General features: G+C 33.5%; 4 protein-coding genes and 2 long non-coding RNA genes across 12 annotated transcripts; 1 reads left to right on the forward strand and 5 right to left on the reverse strand.

Moving 5' to 3' along the window:
• Positions 1-41: 41 nt before the first annotated feature.
• LOC110603050 (thiamine phosphate phosphatase-like protein) lies at positions 42-4,143 on the reverse strand. Of its 2 annotated transcripts, XM_021740704.2 has the most exons (6): positions 3,711-4,143; positions 3,174-3,295; positions 2,862-3,063; positions 1,810-2,136; positions 1,653-1,736; positions 42-177 (listed from the first exon to the last, which is right to left on the reverse strand). In XM_021740704.2, exons 1-5 carry the CDS (start codon positions 3,846-3,848, stop codon positions 1,662-1,664), a joined length of 864 nt encoding a protein of 287 aa, XP_021596396.1. In that variant the 5' UTR covers positions 3,849-4,143; the 3' UTR covers positions 42-177; positions 1,653-1,661. The 2 variants fall into 2 exon arrangements, with proteins under 2 accessions (XP_021596396.1, XP_021596395.1); XM_021740703.2 differs by lacking the exon at positions 42-177 and having other exon boundaries at positions 1,422-1,736.
• A 910-nt stretch (positions 4,144-5,053) lies between these two features.
• On the reverse strand, positions 5,054-9,349 carry LOC110603079 (protein NDL1). 3 transcript variants are annotated; one of them, XM_021740749.2, is made up of 11 exons: positions 9,118-9,349; positions 7,670-7,769; positions 7,147-7,244; positions 6,914-7,002; positions 6,674-6,734; positions 6,506-6,592; positions 6,335-6,412; positions 6,184-6,240; positions 6,007-6,062; positions 5,793-5,928; positions 5,054-5,562 (listed from the first exon to the last, which is right to left on the reverse strand). In XM_021740749.2, exons 1-11 carry the CDS (start codon positions 9,175-9,177, stop codon positions 5,353-5,355), a joined length of 1,032 nt encoding a protein of 343 aa, XP_021596441.1. In that variant the 5' UTR covers positions 9,178-9,349; the 3' UTR covers positions 5,054-5,352. The 3 variants fall into 3 exon arrangements, 2 of the variants coding, with proteins under 2 accessions (XP_021596441.1, XP_043807521.1); XM_043951586.1 differs by lacking the exon at positions 9,118-9,349 and adding an exon at positions 8,943-9,091; XR_006348898.1 differs by having other exon boundaries at positions 5,421-5,562; positions 5,699-5,928; positions 9,118-9,324.
• Positions 9,350-13,366: 4,017 nt separating this feature from the next.
• On the reverse strand, positions 13,367-16,116 carry LOC110602998. Of its 4 annotated transcripts, XR_002486073.2 has the most exons (4): positions 14,923-16,116; positions 14,674-14,781; positions 14,469-14,586; positions 13,367-14,354 (listed from the first exon to the last, which is right to left on the reverse strand). It is a non-coding gene; the product is annotated as an uncharacterized LOC110602998 (long non-coding RNA). The 4 variants fall into 4 exon arrangements; XR_002486072.2 differs by lacking the exon at positions 14,469-14,586 and having other exon boundaries at positions 13,367-14,187; XR_002486071.2 differs by lacking the exon at positions 14,469-14,586.
• A 193-nt stretch (positions 16,117-16,309) lies between these two features.
• LOC110602992 lies at positions 16,310-18,797 on the forward strand. The gene is made up of 7 exons (XM_021740628.2): positions 16,310-16,602; positions 16,685-16,795; positions 16,955-17,023; positions 17,127-17,258; positions 17,971-18,048; positions 18,132-18,266; positions 18,355-18,797. Exons 1-7 carry the CDS (start codon positions 16,396-16,398, stop codon positions 18,544-18,546), a joined length of 924 nt encoding a protein of 307 aa, XP_021596320.1. The 5' UTR covers positions 16,310-16,395; the 3' UTR covers positions 18,547-18,797.
• A 168-nt stretch (positions 18,798-18,965) lies between these two features.
• Positions 18,966-19,688, reverse strand: LOC110602993. Its single transcript, XR_002486069.2, has 2 exons — positions 19,556-19,688; positions 18,966-19,435 (listed from the first exon to the last, which is right to left on the reverse strand). It is a non-coding gene; the product is annotated as an uncharacterized LOC110602993 (long non-coding RNA).
• Positions 19,689-21,299: 1,611 nt separating this feature from the next.
• LOC110603939 (protein arginine N-methyltransferase 1.1) lies at positions 21,300-26,339 on the reverse strand. Its single transcript, XM_021741947.2, has 9 exons — positions 25,951-26,339; positions 25,516-25,526; positions 23,476-23,631; positions 23,269-23,332; positions 23,014-23,156; positions 22,815-22,902; positions 22,488-22,603; positions 22,234-22,384; positions 21,300-21,780 (listed from the first exon to the last, which is right to left on the reverse strand). Exons 1-9 carry the CDS (start codon positions 26,219-26,221, stop codon positions 21,575-21,577), a joined length of 1,206 nt encoding a protein of 401 aa, XP_021597639.1. The 5' UTR covers positions 26,222-26,339; the 3' UTR covers positions 21,300-21,574.
• Positions 26,340-26,375: the final 36 nt, after the last annotated feature.

Genomic DNA, 26,375 nt, shown 5'->3' on the forward strand with positions numbered 1-26,375 from the left:
TAATGGCAAGCAATTATTGACTGTTCTGATGTGAAAGAAAACTGGGAAAAAAGTCTGGGACTCTGGGCGGACGGGAAAGATGAGAAACGTTTCTGTGAAAAGGCCGTTTTATATGTTTTGGGCAACGCATAAATTAGATTCCTACCTCGCACGTGCGTAAGAGCAGAGAGTGGGGAACTGTAATTGGTGGGAAAATTATACAAAAGTACTTAAATTTAGCGCTGATATAAAACAAGTAAAAAAAATAATTAAAAATAAAAAATAGAGATTTGTTTTTATTGGAGCAATCCATCAGTGAGCTATTATGTAGGTGATTGCTTCTAGATAAATCTCTGGCCGTTTCGCACCCCTATTTCTTTTATCACTCATCATGATAAGTGATTTAATATTTTTTTTAAATAAAATTAATAATTTAAATTTTATGAATAAAATAAATACCAGTTGATTTACAACAACATAATTTTTCTCTGCAATTGCATATAACATTTACCGAAATTCAAATAAAGTTATCTTACTAATTAAAATGTTTAAATAAATTTTAGTATTTAATTTTTATAGATAAAGCAATTAGTGGTTATATGATTTCTCTTTGCAATTGCATATAATTTTACCAAAATTCGAGTATATTATAATTTATTTTTGATTTTTTTAAATACAATTTAATTAATTAACTAAATTCATTAATGATATTAAAGTTTTAATTTTATTATGAAAATATATGTAAACGTGAATTTCCCCAAACATTTTAGTGTTTCTGTTTAATATGCCTAAAAATTAGGTACATTTGTTTTTAAAGTAAAAATTAAAATTTTGAAATAAAAATTGATAAAATAGAATTTAAAATCACTCAAATTCACTCAAATACAATTATGCTATGCTAAATCTGTTAGTGCAAAAATATTAAATACATTTAGTTAATATATATTTAATATTTTATGAAAATTCAATATTGCTAAATTAAATATTTAGATTTAGATTCATATATTCATTATACAAAGTTTTAATTTTATAAAATTTAGTATGAATTGATTTTTAATTTTTTAACTTTAACATAAATTTTTAATTCGTTTTCATATAAAATTGAGGTTGTATTGAATGTCTCTTATTCAAGTATATATACATACACCTTAACTGAAATATCCATTGAAAAGTATCCGTAAAAATTAATTTTTAGAAAATAATAATTTAATTGCATAAAATAGTTTTGTGAAAATTTTAATTTAATTTTGTCGATAAATATAAAAAATTTAATATTAGAGAAGGTTTAATTTTATGGAGAAAATACGAAGCAATAATAGGTTGCGTTAAAGGGCAGCAATTATGCAGCCAAGCCGGGAAAAATCTTGGACGGTCCAAAATTGTGCAGCCGATATAGACTTGGTAGGGACCGGTTTAGGTTTTGAATTGATCAGGATTGGTCCGAGTCAAATTAAAATCAGACTTGAACCATTGATTTATGAGCTTGAGCCGGCATCAAATCGGTTATAGAGGATCAGTATCGGTCTTTTCTCTCCAATTCATTCATGATTGACCGGACTAGAATCAATAATACAAACTGCTACTTACAACATGGTTTAAAACAATTTTTTTTTTTTTTAGATAAAGGGAAATTTAGTATGTGGTTATGTTTTCTTGATATTTGACCTTCTTACCTGGCCAATCTAGTGGCTCTCCTTTGCCTGAAGGGCTCTCCTTTGCCTGAAGGGCTCTCCTCTCACCTCCCTGATCGATGTGAGCTGGAATCTTTCTACAATTAATGCTAAATCTGTTGTATAATTAATGAGGAATAGATAGGGTTTGAGAACTTGCTTCATGTGTTGAAGTCTTGCACTCTGATGAATCTAATTGATTGGAAAGGCTACTCTTGATGTTCTCTTCAGTGGAGATTGTGTTGATAAGGTGGAGAAGTATCTTTGCAAGCTCCTCTCCATTACCCCAGTCATGAACTTCTGCCTTGACAAGAGTTGCATTGCTGCTAAGGCGATTCCATAAGGGATACTCCTTCCTTGGCATCACATGATCACCCTCTCCAAGTTTCAGAGATGGACAGAAGTCACCATTCCCATCTCCTAGGTAGATGAATCTTGTTTTCTCATTTTCAGTGGTCGAAGCACGGATTTGCGCAATTACCAGGCCCTAAGTGGAAGCAACAGATTAAATTTTAGTGAATGATGGCCACATAAAATAAGGAGCTAATTTAACATTATGTTCTTACGATTACTCAGTAAATCACTGTGCAGTGCATGAAGAAATGATAAATATGAATTGAAACCACATAATTCTTTTAATTGCAAGAACTAAACCTGCTGGCCCAGGGAAGGAGAGGTTGAAGTTGATGCAATTAAATGTCATACTCCGTAGACTATTAGAAAATAATTTAATGGGTACGACTGAATAGCCTTAAAATTGTCCAAAAGACATGAAGGAGCATCACAAGCCATAACTTTATAAGAAAAAAAGATATCCCAACCGAAAATCTTAATGATCAAGTAGAGAGTTGCGTGCTGCTAATAAATCTAGTCAGCTTTATGCAAGTCTCAATACCCATTGAAGTGCACAAAGGTGACTGTAACATTCTGCTCTAGTTCCTTTCAACGCATGGCTAACCAAAGCTATCAATTGACATAAAAAACAAATCCAAATTATAAAATGAACGTTGTCTCTGTTCACAAGTGTACATGCATCAGTTCTCAATCCAATCTAGAGGACTTAATTTAGCATTTCTTGCAATAGGCCAAACGCAGATCTTACCATGCCATCATGCAGAAAGCACATTAAAACTCAACCAATGAACTACTGTCAAGCATATATTTTTTAATAACTATCTGCGTAAAATGGTCATTATAACTAAAAGTATTTACCTTGCACAAATTTGGAGGGCATAAGTGGCAACCATGAGGAGGTGTGTTCAAATCATGATAAGGGAAAATTCTAAGCCTTCCCTCATCATCTACAAAGCTTGGATTTGTGCTGATCTGGGAGAAGCATCCCAACAATCCATGATGATCCAAGATTTTCTCAATAAAAAATTGATTTGCATCACTAATTATTCTTAAGTCACATCTGAAAAAACCACATTGGAAACAGAACCTTCAATCAGTACCACAACAATAAAGAGAAGAACTCAACAAGGGAGAAACTGTAAAGAAGACAGGGAATAAACTACTACCAACCCAAGGGCATGGATTGATTTTATGACTGCAATAACTCGAGGATGCAATGGCATCCGACCTAGGCACTCTGCAATATCATCAGCTGTTTTCCCTTGGGAGTGGAGCTCCTTCATCATCCTATCCTAAAATGTAGTACAAAATCTTTAAAATCACAGTAATTATAACATTCAGGCCTTCTCAATCACACTGAAACCATATATTAAAAGCAAACAATCAGAAATTTTCAGGACTTTCAGCCATCTTTACCCGTCAAGTATTACAGATTAAAGGGGAAAAAGAATAAAAGAGTAAAATTTTAACGGGAAACTATCTCTAACTGGTTCCTGATAACGTAAAGCAAAGAGCTTTTTTTTCAGCTGAAAATGAAAATCAGCAGGAGACAAATATGCTTTTCCTTTCCTTTCAAGTTCAACTTTTGGGGAAGAACATAAAAACTGAAACAGAATCATAATTAAGACAATCCATCAAAATTCGCCTAATTTAACATCTCTCTTTGTGCAGCATATATAATGCGTAGGGGAAATTGAAAGAACAAACCATGAGGGAGTTCCAGGGCAAAGTAGAACGAAGCTGATTGAAGAGTGAGGTGAGGCCCATCTGAGTCACCACCCATCTGTCACTGTCACCATCGATTAAGGTGCGGTCAAAATCGAAAACCACCACAATTCGTGCCATCTCCGCCGCTAAATGTGGTTTCAAGGTCACCAACAAAGCTATCGCGCAATGCCAAATGGGACCCAACAAGAAGATGGAACTTCCTCACCTCTTCTCCACCAAAGTCTGGTTGGGGATTGGGATTCCTTTCTGAGCAATTATATAATGACGCGCGATTCCATGATCCGGTGAATAGGCGTAGCGGAAGAAGTTGAACTTGGCCGTTGGATGACCATAAAGACGAAGGAAATTAATATTTAACTCCATTCAAAAAGTTTAATTTAGCTGTCCTTTTAATCATTTGTTTAAATCAGTTTAGATTTCTTTTTTTAAATTTCAGTTCAATTTAATTTTAAAAATATACTTTTTAGCTAAATTTATTAATTTATTGATTCACATTTTAGATATATATATATAAAAGAAGAAGAAGAAAGAAAGATAAGAGCAGAGGAAAGCCCACTCAATCTAATAAGAAAACACAACAAAGCTCATCGAAAAATGGCCGCAACTTTTGAGAGCTAAATTTTTATTCTTTAACTTTGTAGCTTAGAGCTTGGTGAACTATTGGGATTGGGAAGGTTTTTGAAGGAAATAATTTGCCTTCGCTATCAGCAATTGCTTTTGGTAAAAAGGGTCCATCTTCTTAAGTTAAAACAACAGCATACCAATGAGTGACTTGCTGATGGGGGATGATATCTCAAAGAGGGCTTGGTGAACTATTGGGAAGCGTTTCAACTTATTTTACATTGCAGTTGAATTCAAATTAAATCAATATATTTAGATTAATTCATATTTTTTTTATAATTTATTTTATCATTCAAGATTTAAAATATTTAGAAATGTAAAATTCAGGTCGACACCTTTTTACATAATAACGGCATTAAGGGTTAAACATTGCTAAGATTAATGACCTAGTATCATATTTGAATTGTTTGTGTTGTGAAAATTCTTATATATATATATATATGTTGCATTCCTGTTTATGTTGGAACTTTTTCTTTAATGAATAAGAAGTTAACATATTTAATTTAACATTGTATGAAGACTCAATTCTCCTGCAGCACACCTTCAAAATAGAATCTCTTGGTGCATCTTTACAGACTGTCAAAAATCCATGATGCCATTATCTAGATATAGTACAGTTGCAGCAATAAAAATACAAATTCACAGCTCAGAGAATGACTGAAAGGACAGATGCACGCACACAGACAACACAAAATAAAATATGAAGTATATAATATAATTTAGGAGATCTCGTCTCTATTATTGATTGATTGTCATCATAAATAAATTTCAGTCCTCTTTGGAATTTACAGATATCTCCAATTCCATGACTCATTTATGGCTTTTACAAAAGAATGAATGCAAGTCATCTCCCTACATCACTTATACTTCTTCCCTTATCTACAACTCCAACCTTTACCTCAACGTCTCAAAAAATCTTTTTATATAAAAAGAACCAAAAAATTAAGCAATTCGAATTGCTAAAGTGAGAACAATAAAATAAAATTATACACTTCCTGACTTAACTCGAAACACGGGTCTTTATCGGTTTTAGCTTCAAACCCATGCTTTCGGGAGAGAGAAGCTCTGGCGAGATGCAAGCTGGGCTCAGTGGGCTCCTTGGGCTGCCACTGGATTGCCTGTACAACCCATAGCCCATGAAGAAGTACTCCATGGGTATTAACATTGCATGTGGCTGTTCTTCTGTTACCATTGATCCGCAAGCCTGGACCTGCACAATTAAAACATCTCATGAATAGTTATTCAAAGAAATGAAAGTACCATCAGGTTAAAGCATCCAATTTCAATATAGCAACTACTTTCATACTAAAGAATCACAATAAACAACGATGCAACATGAAATTTACCAATTACTCGGAAATATGGCTAATCAAGCATCGAATTGAACTCCTTGCATCTTAAGCATCACGCAGAACATTTCTTATAAACTGTGAAACGTACCTCAACCAAGGCACTAAATCTTCTATCCAACTTTGAGGTCATGTGAAGGGCCTCAGAATGGAAAGGAGAGTTATCACCAACAAAAACAAGAGTCCGACATCTTAATCTCTTCAACTCGCTAGAAAGGTCAGGTCTCCTGCAGGATAGCAATACAGAACTTCAAATACCTAAATTATGTGGATAGAAGCAAGTAATCCTTCAAAAAAATTCATACCTGTTAATTGCTTGAAGAAATCGCAAAATGTTTGTGCTCTGCCTCTCCTCAAGCAACTTAAAAACAAACAAGAATCAACTAAATATCACCTTTCTAAAACCACAATCTAAAAATGACTAAAAAAACAAAGATAAAAAAAAAAAATAGATTGATGGTAATGCACAATTCAGCACTAACTTTTCTGCATGCTTGAACTATATCTGAATCTGCAACTTCTGCAGTACCACGAACTTCCTGTTACAATTTTATATCACATCACTCAACCGATCTAAAACTAAGAGACTATTTAAGTACATATTACTAGGTCATGATGCACTAGCTAGAATACCTTGCTGAAGTATCGCTGAAGCAAAAACTCCTCGACCAATCCACACATGCCATAGAAATATAACAAATTTGACATTACCTATGGAATAAAAATTGTGTCAATCAAGGATTCAAGATATGAAAGCTACTGGTTTTCAGTTTAAAATTAATAGCATCGTTTAGGAGAAGAAACCTTGTTATATAACCATTCAGTCCAAGAGGGAGCTTTGCATAAAGGGGATACAAGTATCAATCCAACAACCCGCTCTCTGTATTTCATCTGTAATGCAAAATCTTGATTAATTAAAATGGTGGGAGACATGTACAAATTAAACTCATAACATCCCAGGAAGGAGCATACGGCAAATAGGGTAAGGACGTATGCACCAGCTGTCACCCCCATGCACATCACTGCACCAAGCCTGACAAATAAATTTCCACCCACCAAAAAATAAGTTAGCATCATGACTTGAATGACCTCCTTCTCAAACTAAATAACCTAGTCAAGAATTAGTTAATGCATAATATAAGAACTACCGATGAAAGAGTTCTGAATACTATCAAATAGCAAGGAAAAGAGAAAAAAAATCATTATACTCACCCAAAAAAATTGAGAACCTCAACAATCTGATCTGCTAAGTCATCAACAGAAGGCACAGGATCACGGGGGCAAATTGGAGCAGCTCCCAACTGCAAGAACTCTTGTAGAAGTGCCAGAAGAAAAATGTGAATAATTTACCAGTTACAGAAAGCATGATATTGTTAAAAGATAAAGTAACTTGGAAAAACAGCTAATTTATCATGCAATCCCATTCAGTTGTCCAATTCACTGACCTCATGCCCAGGAGGACTAATGTGGTAAATGCAGAAGTTGTGAAGCAGCATAGAAGCAGCTTCAGGACAAAAGAATAATCCTTGGAAACAAGACATATCTGATAAACAAACATAAAGAATGAGGAATATAACATGTTAGATTGCAAAAATGTACTGATTGATGGGAGGACAAAAAAACCTTTTAGATACTATGCTAAAACTTACGTTGGCTAGTGATGCACCTTGATACCAAAGGAAATTGGACAAAACACAAAAAAGAATTACACAGTAGAATCAATTCAAACCACATAATATTTTCTCGTGAAGATGCATCTAAAATATCAATACAAAAATAAAAACTAATGATGATGATAAGAGAGAGAGAAAAAAAAAGGAGCAAACTGCTCATATCCAAACAGAAATTCCAGATATATCATCACAGTTTTCCAAACAATTAGGTGAATATATGTAGAGACAGCAAAAAAAAAAAAAAGGAATAAGAAGGATTGTAACAAAACTTTGGGATTTGACATTCTGCACTTACGATTTAGAGCTAAGTCGGGATAAGTAATTAATGCTGGCTTGTCTTGGTATCCATAGACTATAACAGAGACAGAACCACGGCCAGTTCTTACATGATATTCCTGAAAGAGTTTGTACAGAACACATCATTAACTGATAATGGAAAATTTTAAGTGACAAAACTAAAATAAGCAAGTAAAGCTAAGTTATTAAAAGACTGTCATAAAGGTGCAACAGAGAGCGTGCCGCCACCATTATATTTTCTGATAACTCGTTGTTTGTTCAAAAAAAAAAAGACTTCGGTTAATATAAGAGCAATAGTTTGTTTCTTGTACACCATTTTACTTAACAAAGCACCAACTTTATCCAGACAAATTTATTCCAAGAAAAGCTTCCCATGTGCGCTTAGCCTTGTCAAAGTAATATGCCAAACTATCTTGCTACATTTTATCAAGATACCTTTTGCAGAAAGTAAGATGAAAAAAAAAATTAAGTGGTTCTCAATTTCAATCATTGCATTCTTAAGAAAAGGATGACAGTTCAAAAGATAGGGCATCGCACGTATTAAAAGAAAACATTGACCTAAAACTGTTTAAAAAAGGAATAAAAAATAAAGAAAAATCAACAGCTGGATATCTTTATATAATATGAAGAAATAAGACAAGAAAAAGTTAGCCAAGCATCCAAGGTTTCTTCAATGGACTGCAAGTAACTTTTTATAAAACCCAAGAAATGAATGTAACTGTGAAGGGTACCCCAAAAAGATTGAAAAACAAAGAAGCAGATATTACCAGCAGTAAGAACATCAATAGATGTTACCAATGCTAAAATTTCCAAAACTTGATTTGCAGAAAACAGAAAACAAACCAAAAGCAACTTCTGAAATCTTAATAAACAAATAGATAACACGAATTCAATCACTTTTAGCATTAAAAGCATAAGCTCGGGTACCACTTCGAAAGGTGAAAGAAAAACAAGGAGATGACAAAAAGAGCTGTTGGTAGTAAAATTCAGAAACACCCAGAAAAGACGTTAACCGAACCCAGATTCCCTTGATAAAAACTTGATCCAAAAACGGAAATCATATATAAAAATAGGAAAAAACCAGAGGCACATTTAACAAACAACGAAAATAAGGAAATGCATGGATCTGACCATCATTATTGCCCGATTTCGATCTAGCAACATTGAATAACAGGGAAAAGAAATATTTTGAGAACAAAAAGAAAGAAAGAAACAATAAAATCCTAAAAAAAAAAAAAAAAAAAAACTGGGTTGTTGTCGTTTCAGCTTACAGAAAAAGAAATTTCCAATCCAAGTATGGAAAGGGATGAATCGAGCTCATTTGGGCAGCAATCTCGATTTAACAAGAACCAAAAATTAAAACAAGTATTCTTAGTTCATGGACCAGTGGGGAAGGAGGGGGCAAAAACAACTGACTCCAAATGGATTAGGCATCGAAAATCGAACCTTTCCACCAAGATAGATCTTCTCCAGATCAACGGAAGCGAAATCATTTGACTCTGCCATGGCCGAGGCTCTTTCTCCGTACAAAGCCCCAACCTCAGAGCTCGCTCTCTCTCTCTCGTTCTCGTTCTCTTTCTCTGTGTCAAGAAGTCTCTCTGGAGGGAGGATTGGCTTCAATGGCTTATATGCCAAGCGACTCTTTCGCCCTCCAAAATTCTCTCGAACTGCAAAAATAAAGTAGCGGTTAACCTCCACCGACGCTCTTATTTTCCGTACTAACAGACTTTTTTAACTTTTCTCGGTCTTTTTTAAATTTTACCGTGGTCAAAACCCCAACATTAACTGCCCGGTCTTCCATCAATCCTACAAGTTAGTTAGCAGCACTCAGAAAATGAAACGTCGTCGTATTAATGCCTGCTTAACAAAATAGTGTTGCAGTGACGGTGAAGACAACTTTAAGAAAAGGAAAAGGAATGATGAGTTGCAAATGGCATAAATCATTAGGTTTGACTGCCAAGTGTAATGCAATTGTTTTTTATGCTTGAGCTTGAAATGATGTGTACATCTGTCATTCCCATATGGACCCACCCATGCTCTTTTATTGAAGTTATTGAGAGAGGCCTTAGAAGTCACAAATCGTTATTGCTTGCCGTTGATTTGACTCAATTTGTCTATCATGCCATTTTTATCATATATTTATATGCTAATAATATGTGTATTCAATTCTCCCGTCTAATGTCTTTCTCTTTTCGCTTTAATCGTCAGAGAGCTCGATTCTCGTAGGTTTCTACGAATTTCTATCCTCGCTTGCTGTCTCCTAAGCGAAAAGGCCTCCTTAATCGTCATATTTTCACCTCATCACCATTGAACAAAGTGTATATAATGTCATTTCTTTATTTTCCAATTCTTTTGCATTCTCAAATGTTTATGCAATGATTTTGTCACATAGGTACATCCGGTTATTTTTAGAGCTCTCTCACTTCTACTTGATCCATTATAGCGAGTATAAATAGTGGGCGGTTAGGCGTTGGAGCAGCCATGTTTCTATCTCTGAAACTTTTTTAAGTTATATAGAATTACCGGTGAATGATTCGATTCGATTTAAAAATTAAAATTTTAATATTTATAAAAATTAAATTAAATTTATTTTAACATAATCCATTTAATTTAATTTAATTGGTTAATTTTTTATTTTTTATATTTTATTTTAATATTTCAAAATTTTATTAAAATATTTAATTTTAATATTAATTATAATTTAATTTTTTTATATCATCAAAAATAATATATTAATTGATTTGGATTGATTTTATAAATTTTTTCTAATTAAAATTAAATTAAATTAAAATAATTAAAATTATTAAAAATAAAAATTAAATTAAATAAAAAAATAAAAAAATTAAATTAAAATTTTAAATTAATTCAATTCCACCAATTTTTTCAATTTAAATTCAACGCTCTACATCTTATATTAATTACCTTATTCTCTTCTTCCAAGTGAATCACATGCTAGATCCAAACCACTGAGTTGTTGCTTACTTTTGAGCCTGAAGAGAAAATCAAGAAACGTGAAATGCATATTGTATATAAGGGTGAAATACAAGAGATTATTTAGGGTCGTAAAAACGGGAGTGAAATTTTAAAGAGTTCATGTTTAATTGGTTAAATTTAATAGAGTTTGAGTTTTATTTATTTTGAATTTAAATTAAATATTAATAAATTTAAATTTAATTTATTTAATAAATAAGCTAATATGAATATAACTTTTATCGAATTTATATTGAAATAGTTTATGAATAATTTAATTTATTTATAATTATTATAAATTTTAATTTAAAATTAATAAATTTATAATTAAATAATTTTTATTAAATAAATATATATATACAAGTTAATTTTATAAATTTATAACTAAATTATTTTTATTAAATAAATATATATATACAATTGTAAATCTATTGAAAATAAATTTTTAAATTTTAACAACATGAATATTTACAAGTTGAATTCAGCATGAGAATTTTATTTTTAATTATTATATACTTTTTTAGGCAATATCATTTACTATTGATAACTAATATTTACATAATCAATTTTATTAATATAAACCTCATCCTATATAAAAATTAAAATATTAAATTTGTAAATAAAATCGCAACATAAATTGCTAAATGACAAATAAAAAAAATAAAAAATAAAAATAAAAATAAAAAGTTACAATCACAAGTATATAAATATGAATGAGTACCAAATAAAATTAATATTGAAAAGTATTTACATTATATTTTAATAGAAAAAAAATCGTTGTTAAAATTTAAAGTTTAAATAAAAATATATTTGAAAATGATTGATAAATTTTAAAGTAAAAAATATATTTTTACTACAATCAAGAGAAATTAATTTATTTTTAGTGGGAAGAATTATATTTTTGAAGTGCATAACTAAAGATAGAATAAAAAGGTCTACAGTCTACATAATAGAATGGAAATAAGCCGACACCGTAAGGACCGGCATCAACAACTACTCCACTTTCTGGTGCCCACTCTATTATTTGGAAAATTTTGCTTTCAACTTTAACTGTGTCACCATCTATTACATAAGCAAAACTGGAACTTCTTACAGTAGATATAAAGCTTTTCAACGATTAAACAAACACCAGTCATGGCATAAGAATATTAGGCTTATTGCTCGCCAGCACCGGTGATGTTGCAGCGGCACAAAGGGCAAGAATTGCTGTGGGAGAGCCAGGAGGATATGCATGCCGAATGGTAGATGTGGCCGCATGGCACTTGTTTTCCACCTGTAGTTGATTTGAACCCCTCCATACAAACCGCACAAACATCATCTGTAACTGTAACCACCACTTGCATCTCATCCACCCGAGAATTTGATGCCGGGATTTGCTTCGGCGGCAAATTTAGAACATCTTCGACGCCGAAGCTTTCATTTGCTATATCATTCAGAGTGAGAGAAGAGAGAACCTCGTCCAGGTCAAAGCTTGCATTGGCCATATTGAGTGGAGACAGAAGATTGAAGAGACGATGGGCAAGTATTGAAAAATTCTACTATTGATAGGCTACAACTTTATAAAGAAACTCAAATTAAAGATTTTCTTTGTTCCATATTTTTCAAAAGGACTTGCACCAATAAATTTATTCTGAAAATATATTCCATTGTAACGCCAATAAATTTCTAATTCCTTTACGTTTATGTAGCATGATGCTCTAAAATTTAAAAAATTGAGTTTTTCAGTATGTGTAAGCTAAGCGTCAGACTCCATCTCCATACCAGGCGGTCATTTAATTCTTAGGCGGTCATTTAATTCTTTCGGCGCGGTCATTTAATTTTTCCGGCGCGGTCATTTAATTTTTTCGACTCGCATGCGGACAGAACTGCGAAGTAACTGAACCTGCTATCCTTCGTTACGTCATATCACCAGACTGAGTTTTTTCCACTGAGTCTGGGCTCGCGTGTGACCCGACCTGCCCCTATGGTTTGGGTCAAAGCCTGAAAAGCTGGGCTGGTCGGCCTAAAAAAATCAGCAGGCTCTGGACCGACTCCGTTTTCTCGGGCTTGACCTGTCTCATGGTAGATTCATTGTCTAACTTTTATGAAAAAATTGGTTTAATTTTTCCAAGGATTTGAAAGCTTTATGGCCAAGAATCAAAAATAGCTTAAAACAATGGCGATGACCATGACCAAAAAGTAAACAATTAAATTAGAAAACATATGGAATTCTGTCCATATATCCTACAAAGTTAGAGGACAACAATTGGAGCCAAGAGGCTGGCCTGAACTTGTGCTGCTGCTGCCAAACAAAAGAGCCAAAACTCGAAAACACACACGCACAGAGCACGATGGAGAGAAGGATCAGTAGCTGCTGATTGCTAAGAAAGTGAGAAGACAAAGATAAAAGAGAGATGGCAGTGGGCTCCAAACTTTTTGCTGTTGGGTCTTACAAATTGTTTGATGACCTCAGTTTATAGAAAGAAGGCTTAGGACAATGATTAGGCAAATCTACCATACTGTCACAATTGGTAAATTTCTGAGGATTTTACTAGATTCAAAGTGAGCTTTTCCAATTCTGAAACAATCATAATTTTCTCAATTTTTATCAGAAAAATTCATGCCATACGTTGTAAGAAAGCTTAACATATGTATTTCCCATTAGGACCAATTTTATTCCCTAAAAAACTATATACAAAGATATATAAGGCCTCAAAATAGGCCACCTGAGCATGTTTCTAAAATTGCACAAATTAATTTTCATAGCATATCATCGTATAAAGGTACAAACACATTTGTAACATTTTAATCATGTCATATAGACCAGAAACAAGCATATTGGTTAGCTGAAAAAAACAGAACTCCATGGATCTAAATATATACAAATGAATCAGATTGTATTTCACAGCCTAAGGGCACCTTATTTGTAGAGAAATTGCTCCAAGGAATATTCAGAGAAAGGGAAGACATTTCAGATAATAACTTGATTGCCAAAGTTCCTCAGGGAATTGTATCCTTCGTTATCCTTCATTGATATTCTTGAGCGACAAATAACAGCAATTGCTTTCTAGAAGAGAGTGATGTAAACTATTGTAAAGAAAAGATGCATCAGTGCCTTTTGCAAACTCCAAGATTATCTGTTCATGAACGTCAAAATTACAATTTCAAATCCTTTACAAGGGCAAGAAGTATCTCAGCAAATTCTGGCGCACAGTTGAACATTGATTTTGAACCGAAGTCAAATGAGTATAACACAGTTGCCAATGCCATATTTTCCCTTCAAGGGAACACATGGCCACTTCATTCAAACATCTTCATCAGAGATTGGATTCTCAACTTCTCTCTTGCTACCCTAAACCATCAACTCTGACATATGAAAACCTCCATCCATCTGAATCAAAATTGTTGGAAATGTTATGCTCAAGAACCTTAAACTTTTTCCTCGTTCCATCAATCCTCTCTTCTTCACTCTTCCTCCATATTCTGTCGATCTCATAGTTTGTGCAGCAGCTTCTCATGGACCCATTTATCTCTTTATCAACCTCATCATGATTTTCCTGTTCTCCTCTGTTATCAATGCAAAACAGAAGATTAACATCTGCTTTCTATCCTTCTGGTTTAAATGCTGGTTGTACATAGTCAGGACTTGCAATCAAGAGCCAATTTGACATGGAACTTGGGGATGTTATCATCAAATAGATTTATGCCTTGATCATCAAGGTTTAGTAACCACTCTGGAGAATGATATGAGGTTAGCATGAAAAATACGATACTGGAACAAATTTGATTTAAAGCAAGAACTACAAGATGCAAATATCTATAACAAAGAGAAATATATAATAACTAACTTATAAGAGCCCTAGGTAATGCTCCCTTCAATATACTTGCACTATAATTTGGGATGGTAACTGGGAACTGGAGAATAAACTAGTATGAGCAATAGCTCTCTTTTGGTCCCTATTTTTCCTGTATTGAGTTGCAATAAGAGTTGGCTTCAATTTCTAAATACAACACACACAAACACCACAGCACTAACTAAAATACTTTTTTTACCTGAAAAGCTCTATGGAATGTTATGAAGGGATCAATCTTTTCACGGCAAGATCTTTCACACAATTTCCAGGTCAGTTGATTGCTTTCTGAAGACTGAGGAAAGAGTATCTACAAATATAGCATCATAATAAAGAAATGTCTAAAAGAAATTCATCTTCAGAACTCTTCAGAGAAAATTTTCCACATGGTGCTCTTACAATAACAATCAAGCAGTAAGGTATTAACCACAAGGGAGAAAATATTACTAACCAACAGTAAAATTACTGGTAAGGTTCGCTCCAGAGCATTCTGTCAAGGGAATGTTATCGTTTATCATGATGCAAGCACATAAAAAAAAAGCCAGTGAAAGTAACACCAAAAATATTCATTTCTACGTTCCTTAACTGCATTACTTGAACAAACTAGATAGAGCTAATGCCATCTGAGCAACAGAACTCCTCTTTTTCCATTCAAACGTACACAAATCTACATTTCAGTTTGATTTAAATTCTATGTCCAACATCATTTTTTACCAGTTTCTAACAAATAACTCAAAATTCAAACTTAAAGATTAAGCAATACTAAACCGAAGAAGAAGAAGCTCGCAACTTAGTTACCAAGCCAAACTTTTAGCTCCTTTTCAACTCCAATCCCCGATTCCCCATTGATAAATCCAAGAACAGTTTGAACAAGAAGACCTAGCTAAGAATATCACAGGTGAAGCTCTAACACTAATCTCTTCACATATTTCATCACTCGTGACTGGTAAAAAAGCCTTGAAGCTAGTTCCCATCCGTCCAGACACTAGCCATAATTTAGAACGATAATTAAATTTGAATAACTTTCATTTGCTCATATCCTTGTTCCAACACACAGTTAAATCTCCAAGAATCACACCAATCAAAGACTTAACCTCTTTAGCGGCTTTCTCCACTCTTCTAGCTCCCAAATCTTTGCACAACAACTCAGCAACCAATTTATAAACGGAAAGCAACCGAAGTTAACAATGCTATGCTTTTCGAAGCACTACACTGTTGTTGAAGATCCGGATATAAGTAGAAACAGCTCCTTTTGCCATCAAAATATGATCTGAAAGGTCCTATTTTGTTGTCTTCCAGCTCCTGAAGGAAAAAAGCAGAGCATCCCAGATAGACTGCATTAATTGGTAGAACATCACGAAATGATAAATTTTTGGTCTCCTTTGTGGGTTTCATCTAAGAGGTGTTGCAGTGGTTGGCGTAGTACGAAGCCATAGTTTTCTCCGCTAAAAAGACTGGGTTTTGGAGACGAGGCCATGCTTGCTCGTTCTTGAAAATGTAGAATTTTTGTGTAGATGGTAATGAAATCAACCAGAGATTCAAAAAGGCAATTCTGCAACTCAAACCCCTAAACCATCCGCTTCCAGATCAAGCCAGAGACCTTTGTAGGGTTTTAGCAGAACGACATCGTTTTCATTTGAGGGAATTATTGTTAAAAATTCTATTGTTGTTGACAATAGTACATATGCTAGTTGGATCTACGTGTTATCTTTCATCCTATTGGTCGAAAAATTCTGGGCCCACAAACGATCCAATCAGAGAGCGAGAAACACGTATCAGCCGATAGTCTGAAGTCTCAACCAGGTTAAATTGACTGCCACCTGCCGTTACATATATAATCCTATGCAACATTTGCAGAGGAAATAAGATTTGAAGGATCCACGCAGCAACTTCTCTGTGATTTTGCAGCTAGAAAGAGAGAGCTATGGCTAATATCAAGCAAATTCTGATAGTTTTAGCGACTCTATTGGTAGTTTCAACATGGGTGCCAGTCTCTTTTTCCGCCCAGAAACCTGTTTTTGCCGCAAGAAAAAAGGACATACCATTCATCAAGTGCCAAGTATGTGAAAAGTTGGCAAAGGAGTTGTACCAGCAAGTGGCAAAAAAGCAGGCTCAGATCTCACCCAAGAAGGTAATTTGATCAACTGGGTTCGGTTTCAATTTTGTTTTTGGTTGGAATTGATTGTTGATTTGTGTATTTTTTGGCGTGCTAGATCACTGAGTATCAAATCATTGAGATGGCGGAGAATGTTTGTAATTTGAAGAAGGAAGAAGCTGATTGGATTTTGAAGATTGATGTAGTGGAGCAAGGGGATAAGTTGGAGGTAAGATTTTGTAGATAGATTAACAATTCTTATCTTACAATTAAAATAAGTGAAACTTAAGGAGAAAATTTTGTATTGAAAATCAATCAACAAATTTAGGTGCTTTGTTCTGTTGTTCAATGTCTTCTTGAATTGCTAAATTAAGTGCTACTCTTTTAGCTGGTAGAACAAGACTCTGAAGGAGAATGCAATTCGGAATGCAAGACAATAGCGCAGGCATGTGAGGAGGTGAGATTTTTTTGGAACTTCAACTTTGTGTTCTTGATCTCAGTGGCAGGTTAATTTTGCTGTTAAATTCTCTAGACTGTAATACTGAATGTTGGTTCTGCAGATTGCGGGGTATACTGATACTGATATTGCTGAATTCATATATAGTTCCAAGCCCAGTATTGATTCGTTGGTAAACTATTTGTGTAAAGACCTGACTGATTCATGTAGAAAGAAGCCACCTCCTGTTCCCAAGGTAACCACATATGTTGTAGGATAATTTCATTTTGCTTCATGAGGTTTCTTCAAGGACTATTACTTAAGAAAAGAACATGTTGATCTTGGGAATTTCTCATATTGAAAATGGGATTAATTGTGGTTAGAAATTAGAATGTTGTAGTTGAAACGCTGATAGCTTGCACTAGTACAATAATTGTATTCAATTTTCTGGATTAGGTATGGCCTGTTTTTTCAAGGTTTTAGCTGTATCCTGTATTTGATTTTACATGTGATGTGATGTGATGTATTGTATATGGATTAACAGTGCATCTATCACTATATGAAATCATTGAAGATGAAAAATGATGTTGTAAATGTAAGTGAAGATATTATCAACCCAGTTTCTATTTTCTTATCAATTTATTAATTTTGAAAAATGATGTTCCCTATAGACATTATTCTTAAATGTTGGTTAAGAAAATGTGCCACGATGCTTTCTCTTCGCATTTAATTTTTCCATCCAATTCATTTTTTCTCCACCTTCAAATGTTCTGCTCCTTATATGCTTTACTTGTCTTGTTACTCATGAATCACATATCAACAACTGAAGGTATTTTATTATCTTCCTAAAGAGCAGAATACTCATAATCTTATATGACCTTTGCTTTATCAATATGTTAAACACATTCCATTTAAGAAAAATAAAGCTTAGTTCAGTCCTTAAGTTGGTTTTTATTTCCATGTTATAGGATAGGACTCCAGGAGAAGCATTTGTGCCAAAATCATCCAAAGATGCTGAGGTGGAGAAGTTTTTGAAATCCATGGAGGTAGCCATTGTTTCCTTTCCTGAAGCTGTACTCATATATGCTATACATTGAGTTAGCTTCTGATTTGTTTTAATTTGCTTCAGGGTGTGCCAGGAGCATCTAACTTGAAAATGTATTCAAGGGAAGATGTGCTGAAAGTCAAAAATTTTGGTAATGATGATGGTGATGACGATGATGATGAAGATGATGTTGATGAACCACACTTCCATTCAAACTTGGTACAGTAAAATTAAAAATGGACTGAACTTTCCTTTCAAACTCCCACTCACCACTTCACTTAACTGTTATACACCAATTTTCTTGCAGGCAAAAGCTATGAAAGAGAAAGAAAGCAAAACTGATGACTGGAAACAGAAGATGACCAAAGGGGTAAAAGACATAGGAGAGACATTGAAGAGACATGCATACAAGATTTCCAACAGAATGCGACAATGGTGGAAAAGAGTAAAAGCAGAACGCACAAATAAGAACTTAAATACTGGCAAGTTAGAGCTTTAGGCACCATTTGATTAAAGACAACAATCTCTTCTCAATTTTGTTCTTTTCATAGGAATGTGTAATTGTGTTCTTTTAGGCTTAAGATCGCAGAGAAAAATGGTGGTTAGCTACCACTGAGCTTGAATTTAGTCAGACTAGAATCTCAATCAGAGCCAATTATACCACGAAAGAAAAAGCTAAAAAAAACATGGTGGTTAGGAAGAGGACATTTTCTATAATTTAAATATTTTATTTTATTTTATTTTATCAAAGGTAGAAAATTTCATTATTAGCATAAACAATATAAATCCTAGTATAAGAAAAACATTCAACTGAAGCCTATAGAAAAGCCTAATAGTCTAAATGTCCAATATAAGAAACCTTAAAAACCCATAGTGCCATCCAACTCGAAAGACAAAACACGACTAGATGGAGAAAACTGTAAGAAAAACGCTGCCTATGTCAATCGTAGCCTGCCAAGAAAAGCAATGGCCTTCAATAGGAAGAGGACATGGAGAATCACCCAAAAAGGAGTAAAATAACAAACTGAAGCTCCAGATTTTCTATTCTAAACCATCCTCAGAGGCATCAAAACTGAGTCACATTCACATGCAGGCAGATCAGAGGTTTGGAAGAGGTAAAAGAGCCAGCAATGAAGAGTGGCCGAGCTTGACTGGTTGGGAAAAATAGAGACGCCATTTTCTCAGAAACCAAACTCAAAAAACAGCATCATCAGGCTATAGATGAGGGAACCACCATGGAACCACCGAAAGAAGAGTGATACTCAGAGCTCTACAGCTTCACAAAGTTTTGAAGGTCATCGTTAATGGCTTCTAAGCTTTTGTATAAGACCCCTAGAAATGAAGCACCCCTTATAACACAGCTCTCATCTAGCTGATCTTAAAACCACCTAGAAAAACCAACAAAAAAAAATATTCAGGAAACATATCCCTCTCTTTGAAGCCCACCTGCAACAAAACCAGAACACAACCAAAAGAGAAACTATCTACAGGTGGGGAGGGAGACTCACTTTCCAGGCTGGGAAAGAAAGCGTCTCCCCAGCCCGGTAGCTGACGAAAATCCGACGACAATACGGCAGGGAAGAGGTTTAACCTCAAGAAAAAAAAAAAAAAATAAGACAGAGAAAGATGAGAGAGTCTCTCTATCAAAGGCACTACATTGCAAATTTCCACAGAGAAACTATAATATAAAAAATTCTATTCATACTATTATATATGAATTTATTAATACCTTTTATTATTAAAATTAAATAATAAAATATAAATCATTTTATTAAAATTAATTTTAAGGAAAATGTTTTATAAATATAATTATTTTCTACAAATAAATGTTAAAATGGAAAGAAGGGTTTTCGGTCTGGTTTGGTGTCCCATCTCTTAGGATTTTTCAAAGGCGAGTAATAGTCAATATTCCATTAGTGTACTAAATTTCTATGCATGAATATATATATATATATATGGGCTGGCTTAGTTCAGATATTAGACCATCGCACTTGTTCCGATAGCCCCCTTTTTTTTTTATTTGTTTGATTTTATATTTTTTAGATAATTGATAATATTTTTTTAAATTAAAGAATATTAAAAAATCTTCTCTTTTTTCTGAGAATCATCGATTATTATGTGGTAGAAATTTTCAATTAGGAATAATATGAATAAAAATTAGGCTTACATTATTCATCGACCAGGTCAGTGGCGTCTTTCTGTTCGGTCTTATCAACAACGCAAGAGAGGCTGGTTTGAACAACAACATTTTGCCTCAAACCATCGGCTGTAAACTTTTCCTATTAGTAAATTTTTTGCAAGATTAATATGCGAGTACTATTACTTTTTAATTTTTTTTTAATTTTAAATTATGTGTCAAGATAATATATTTTAAATAAAAAAGTTTTTTAAAAAAATATTAAAAGTATAAAAACTTCAGTTTGATATATAGATTTACGGAGAGCAAAAACTAAAAATTTAATTTAAGGAAAAAAAAATACTATTTAATACATCTATTTCTATAAAATTAATTAATTGTTCCATTTTAAAACATACACTAATTAATCATGTAAATTTTTTGTTAACTCTTCACCCTCTAATAAATTTTATTCGATATGTAATTTCAAAAAAATATAATTCTTTTGTTTTAAAGTTATAATAATTTCTCTCAGAGACGATTTAATTTGAACGGAAAAAAGAATAGATGAAGTAAGAACATAAAGCTAATTTAAAGACCAAACAATTAGTTCTCTACATAGTAACTTTAGAAGGGTGAGGATTTGCCGGCTTAAACAAGAAATATTTTTTTGGAAAAGAAAAAGATTGATGAGGGATAAATTATACAAAATTTCAGATTGAAATTCTAAAGATTAAAAGATCCGACGTCAATTAAAATATATATATATATATATATAAGAGAAAATGAATACATGAAATCAACGGGTCATCATTTAGACCTTAAGGTTCTTTGAGTCTTTCCCTCTGAATCGAAAATTAACATTTCAGTTTTCACCTTCATCCTTTTAACCAGAGGTAGACACATTTCTACAGAGTTTCAAAACTAAAATTGAACTATTATCAGAAAATGATAATTTTAACAAAATCCTTAATCCTATATATCCTACACACTTCACATTCACAATTAATCCCGAGAGTCAGCCAAAAAAATCTCAACTCAACACTCATGCCACATTACATAAGCCGATAATTAATAATTTCAATATTTTAGTTCTACAAAGTAGAATGGAGCTATAAAATTCAACACCCTATCACTTTAAAAACAAGTACAATGTAAGATCCTGAATTAGATTTCAAAAATTCAACATCGCATTCTCAATCACCTTTTCACATACGTCAAAAGAGATTAGAATTATAGACAACAAGGATCACTGAAATCAACCCCACAACTCTCTCACTCTTCAACAGATAAGAATTATGAAAGACACACAACTTCCAAGTAGAAGCAACTCACTAGATACACTAGTAGCGGTAAAAGCATCAATCTTTGCCATGCTTCGATCTATGGAACACATGTATGTATATGTATATCATCGCATCTTATAATATTGAACCCTTGAGACCACACAGCGCCGCCCATTTAATGCATATTTGATCATTATATCAATGTCACGAGGATTCTTTTTGTTTGGTGCTACAGTCATGTGCCCTGTCAGGGCTTCCCCTTCGCATATAGTGAGCACATCTTCTAGGTATAAGACTGTTTGCTTCCAGTGTGTAGCCCGTGATCTTGGCCCTGCATTATGTCAAGTTCATCAAAGAAGAATTCAAATCTTTCCCATTATATTCCCAAGACTGAAACCCAAATTTAGGCACTAGGAAGATCAGTTCAGGTACTTCCCATCTGGCCTAGCTCAATGCCCCCACGTATTAGCATTCTAAACCAATTTGAACTTGTGGCAAGACTACCCATTTTTAGAAGGATTAAACTGGATCTCATTATTTCAACTAGTCACTTGTATGTGGCTCATAACCACTGTGCTCAGAGTAAATGAGATTTATAATTATAATACTTGACTGTGAACCACTAGCAAATGCATCAATGGAAACACTTGAAATGCCAAGAGAATACAAGTGATACAACACCTCTAGGTCCTTTAATCTTCCTAGTTTGTTGAATTTTATAAACACAAGTTTCTAATCTAAAGACAAACAGAACACAAAAGTAAAAATGAACAAAAGGATTGACCTGTAGAGAAGCCCATTAACTTATGGCAATTGGTAAATGACACATCAAAGTAGGCTACCAAAGCATGGATGTAATCATCACGTTCTGCCACAAGTTTGAAAGGAACCGTGAAGGATGCATCCCCAGAAACCATTTTAGAAATATCCATGGTCTGAAATGAGGTGAAGTAAATCAACACACATCAGCCATGAAGCAAAGGAGATTCAACAAAAGTAGAGAAATTGAGTAAACATCTAATGTCATGCCTATCCCACCTTTAATAGCTGGCAGTTCGTGACAATTTGATTCTGATCAACTGTATCAACAAGAGGTTCCATCATGGCTTGCTTCTTGATGCAGCTCATGTTAAAGCCATAGACATTATTCCAAACTACAGTAGCATGACAGCCAAAGGGACAAAATAAACATTATAATCAAGAACCAACAGCTTGTCAGCCTACAGAAACAAACGCATTGAAAAGAAATTCAAAGAACAACTGAAACCGCATGCACGAAACAGATGTAAGTGAACGAGTTCCCAAAACAACACACCTGCTTCATCCTAAAAAATATAATTGTGGCATGAAAAATTCAAGACTCACATTCAATTTTATCTTCTTTATAGTCTGCATCCTCAATGGCTGTCAAATAAAGGGAAGCTTTGTCTGGTAGAAGAATTCCATCATTGACCTGAAACAAGCAAAGGATAAGAAACATCCGTTGATAACAAGTAAATGCAAATAATATAACAATTTTTTGCACGGAAAATAAAGTGAGAAATGAAAAGTAAGCCCAACTCACAAGCCACTTATCCCGTGCATAGAGGACCGTGTTTAACATATTCTCATACAATAGAAAATATCCCATCCATTCTGAAATTATAATATCTACTTTAGCAACCGGTAGCTCAATCTCTTCAATCTTTCCCTTCAAAACTGTTACAACTGTAACAATAAAAAAATAAATAGATAAATAAATAAACAGATAGACTACTTATTTTGCAGGAATGTTGACACACATTAGAATAAGCAAAACGTCAAGACAGAAATACATTACCTTCTGAAAATCCATTTGATTCAACTATTTCTTTCGCCATGTCAGCCATGTCAGAGCACTCGACCTAAAGAAGGAGAATCCAGCAACCATATTTAACAAAAGATAACCAAACCACATGGCAAAATGCAAAATGACATGCATAATAAGCAGCAGTCGATTAACTCAATTCCTTACAAAATACATGACGAGAAGGAAGTGAACACATACCGCATAAACATGCGCAGCCCCAGCTTTTGCACAAAATAGGGATAGAATTCCAGTTCCAGCACCAACATCAAGTATTATTTTATTCTTAAATAGAAACTTATTCTGATAAATAACATTCTGATATGTCTTAGTTCTCACTACATCCTTCAGCATTTCCTGCAATTTAAAGATGGTAAAGGGAATAGCAATTAGTAACCAATTTTTAGTACCAAGGGAAGAATGCATTCCATGAATACTCAAAAATCACATTGCACAGTTTTAAGAGTCACCTAGAACAGACATGCTGCAAGAAAAGCTGCTCAGCAGGTAATACTGAAACAATATGTCAGTAGCAACCCTTATATTAGGGTTTCCACTGAGAACAGAATAGAATTGAGTAGAGAAGAGAGAAGAAATGAGAAGAAGAGAAAGAGAGATAGAGAAGGGGGAGAGAGATCTGAGATAGAAGAAGAGAAATTGTAGAGAAGAGGGAGAAGATATGAGTGAGTGAGAGAGAGAGAGAGAGAAGATAGGGGAGAGAAGAGCAAGAGAATAGAAGAGAGAAATATTTGTTATTGTATTCAATTTCTGGATATCCTCTTCTACAAGTAAACTTCACCATTTATACTAACTTGCTACAATAAGTGCCTACCACATCAACTCCTATAACTATCTCTGACTTCCACTAACCACCTTCAACTCATAACCAATTCTCCCTCCAAATACCAGTCCCTAGCCTGCATATGCTTTAATCTCTTGTATGTGACACAATACATATGCATGGATATGCACATATGGTAAATGAAGCCAGGAATTCATTGATAATTATTATTTAAAAAACTGTGAGTGAGAGTGAGCGTGAGACAGAGAGAGAGAAGTATTAATTTTGGAATGGTTTCTGTAAGGTACTAATAAAGGGACCAATATATGCTAGTCTTGCTAGCACAAATCTACAAGTACTACTGTATTATGAGCAATCACCAATTTGTGTATGCATACTCCAATAAAGATAATCTCAATCTGAACTAAGAACCAAAAAGAGAACAGGTTCTGTTTAGTGTCCATTCTGTTTTAGGTTTTTGTTGTCCAATTATCAAAGAAATTTATATAAATATAAAATATTTCTTTTCTTTTCTTTTTTGGTGTCTAACCCTATGTTTGGTTCAATTCCAATTCCTAAATTTTTGTGGAATTCAATTGAATTCCATATTTTATGTGTTTGATTTAAATAAAAATTAGAATTCAATTCTAGGAATTCAATTCCATGCAATTGGTTATAACTAAAACCAATTCCTATCAAATTTGATGGAATTTGAAATGAATTCTACAAAACTTAAGCAACATCATCTTTTGAACTAAAATACCCTTCCTCAATATTTTTCTCTCAATAATTTATCCCTTTACTTTATTGGTCATAAAAGTGAAAACTATAAAACTAGTTTTCTATTTATTTACTATTATTATATATAGACAATTATATAATATATTTTCTCTATTTTTCTAATTTTATAATATCTAAGTTTATTTTCTCTTATAATAAGACCATTTATTTTATTATGTAAACATCCAAGTCATGAAAATTTATTTTAAATTTATTGATATATTTTTAATGGGTTTTTATTTTTATTAGTTGTTATAAATTTATTAAATATAAAATTTTTTTGATAGTGTAGAACCTTTTTATTTTACTCTTAAGGGTAGTTTAGGAAATGAAAAGATGAGTAATGTGGAATTCAATTGAATTCTGCATTTTAAGTTAAGTCATACCAAACAATGGAATTCATTGCAAATGAATTCTATTTAGAATTCAATTGAATTCCACATAGAGTTTTGTAAGATAGAATTAAACCAAACACTATGTAAAACGATTGCAACACAAAAAACCATAAAAGTGGTTCTCCTAGTTTCATCAACTTGTTTTCCAAAAAAATAGATAAATTTTTCAAAATGGGAAAACAGAAACCACGAATAATTGATACCAAACCGGCCCCATGGAATTTAACAAATCATCCATTTGCAGTTCCAGGAGGTGATATTATACAACAACAGCCACACACTTACTTCGTGAATACCTGTGAACACAACAACAGACAGAAAGCAAAGCTTAGTTTTTGCATAATTATCCTCAGCAAATATATACAATTAAAAATAAAACCTAAAACACATATCTACACTCGATTTGAAGAACAAGTTACTGAGTACCAACTTGAAACTTTTTTTTAAAAGAAAAAAAAAAAAACTTCAGGTATCAAGAGAAGCTATAACATAAGTGTTTGACAAGCTAAGTGTAAAGTTTGAAACTTTCACTCAATCCGAGACTAGTGTAAATATCTATTTTCCAGCAAGCTCTAAGGTTTGCAAAACCAAGTCCACTTCGTGTTTCAGTAGAGATAAAATAGCATCTACAAATACAGGGACTTAACTTCCTAAATTTATCTCAGCGAAAAACCAGAAAATAGAACAAATAAAACAAAAGGCAAAGGTTAAGAAAGTTACCAAAGTGAGAATAGGAATCAAAATAATAATCGGCGCTAGTCTTATTGTCATCGTCATCGTCATCGACAAAGGACACATCAGCCTCGCACATGGAGTCGTCTTCCATAGCAATGGCTTTATCGCCGGCTACAGTTGAATCGACAATATTTGAGCTCTGTGTGGTTAGCTTTTCGTCTTCATCATGGAATCGATTCTTGGTGCCTTGCTGTTGCGCGTCAGTGAAGCCCATAGAGCCCTGATTGTTATTGCTGTTGTTCTTCCGACGGCCCATTCTGAGGATTAGGATTTTGGTTATGGAGGCGGAAGAGCGAAATTAGGGTTTATGTATGGGTTTAGGATCCTGACGCATTTGCTTGTGCATTATATAAGTTTCAGGTATCCTTTCAAAAAAGAAAATTTCAAGTTATTGGAATGTCAAATTTTAA

This window comes from Manihot esculenta, chromosome 16 (genome assembly GCF_001659605.2).
Source record: "Manihot esculenta cultivar AM560-2 chromosome 16, M.esculenta_v8, whole genome shotgun sequence".
NCBI classification, from domain to species: Eukaryota; Viridiplantae; Streptophyta; class Magnoliopsida; order Malpighiales; family Euphorbiaceae; genus Manihot; species Manihot esculenta.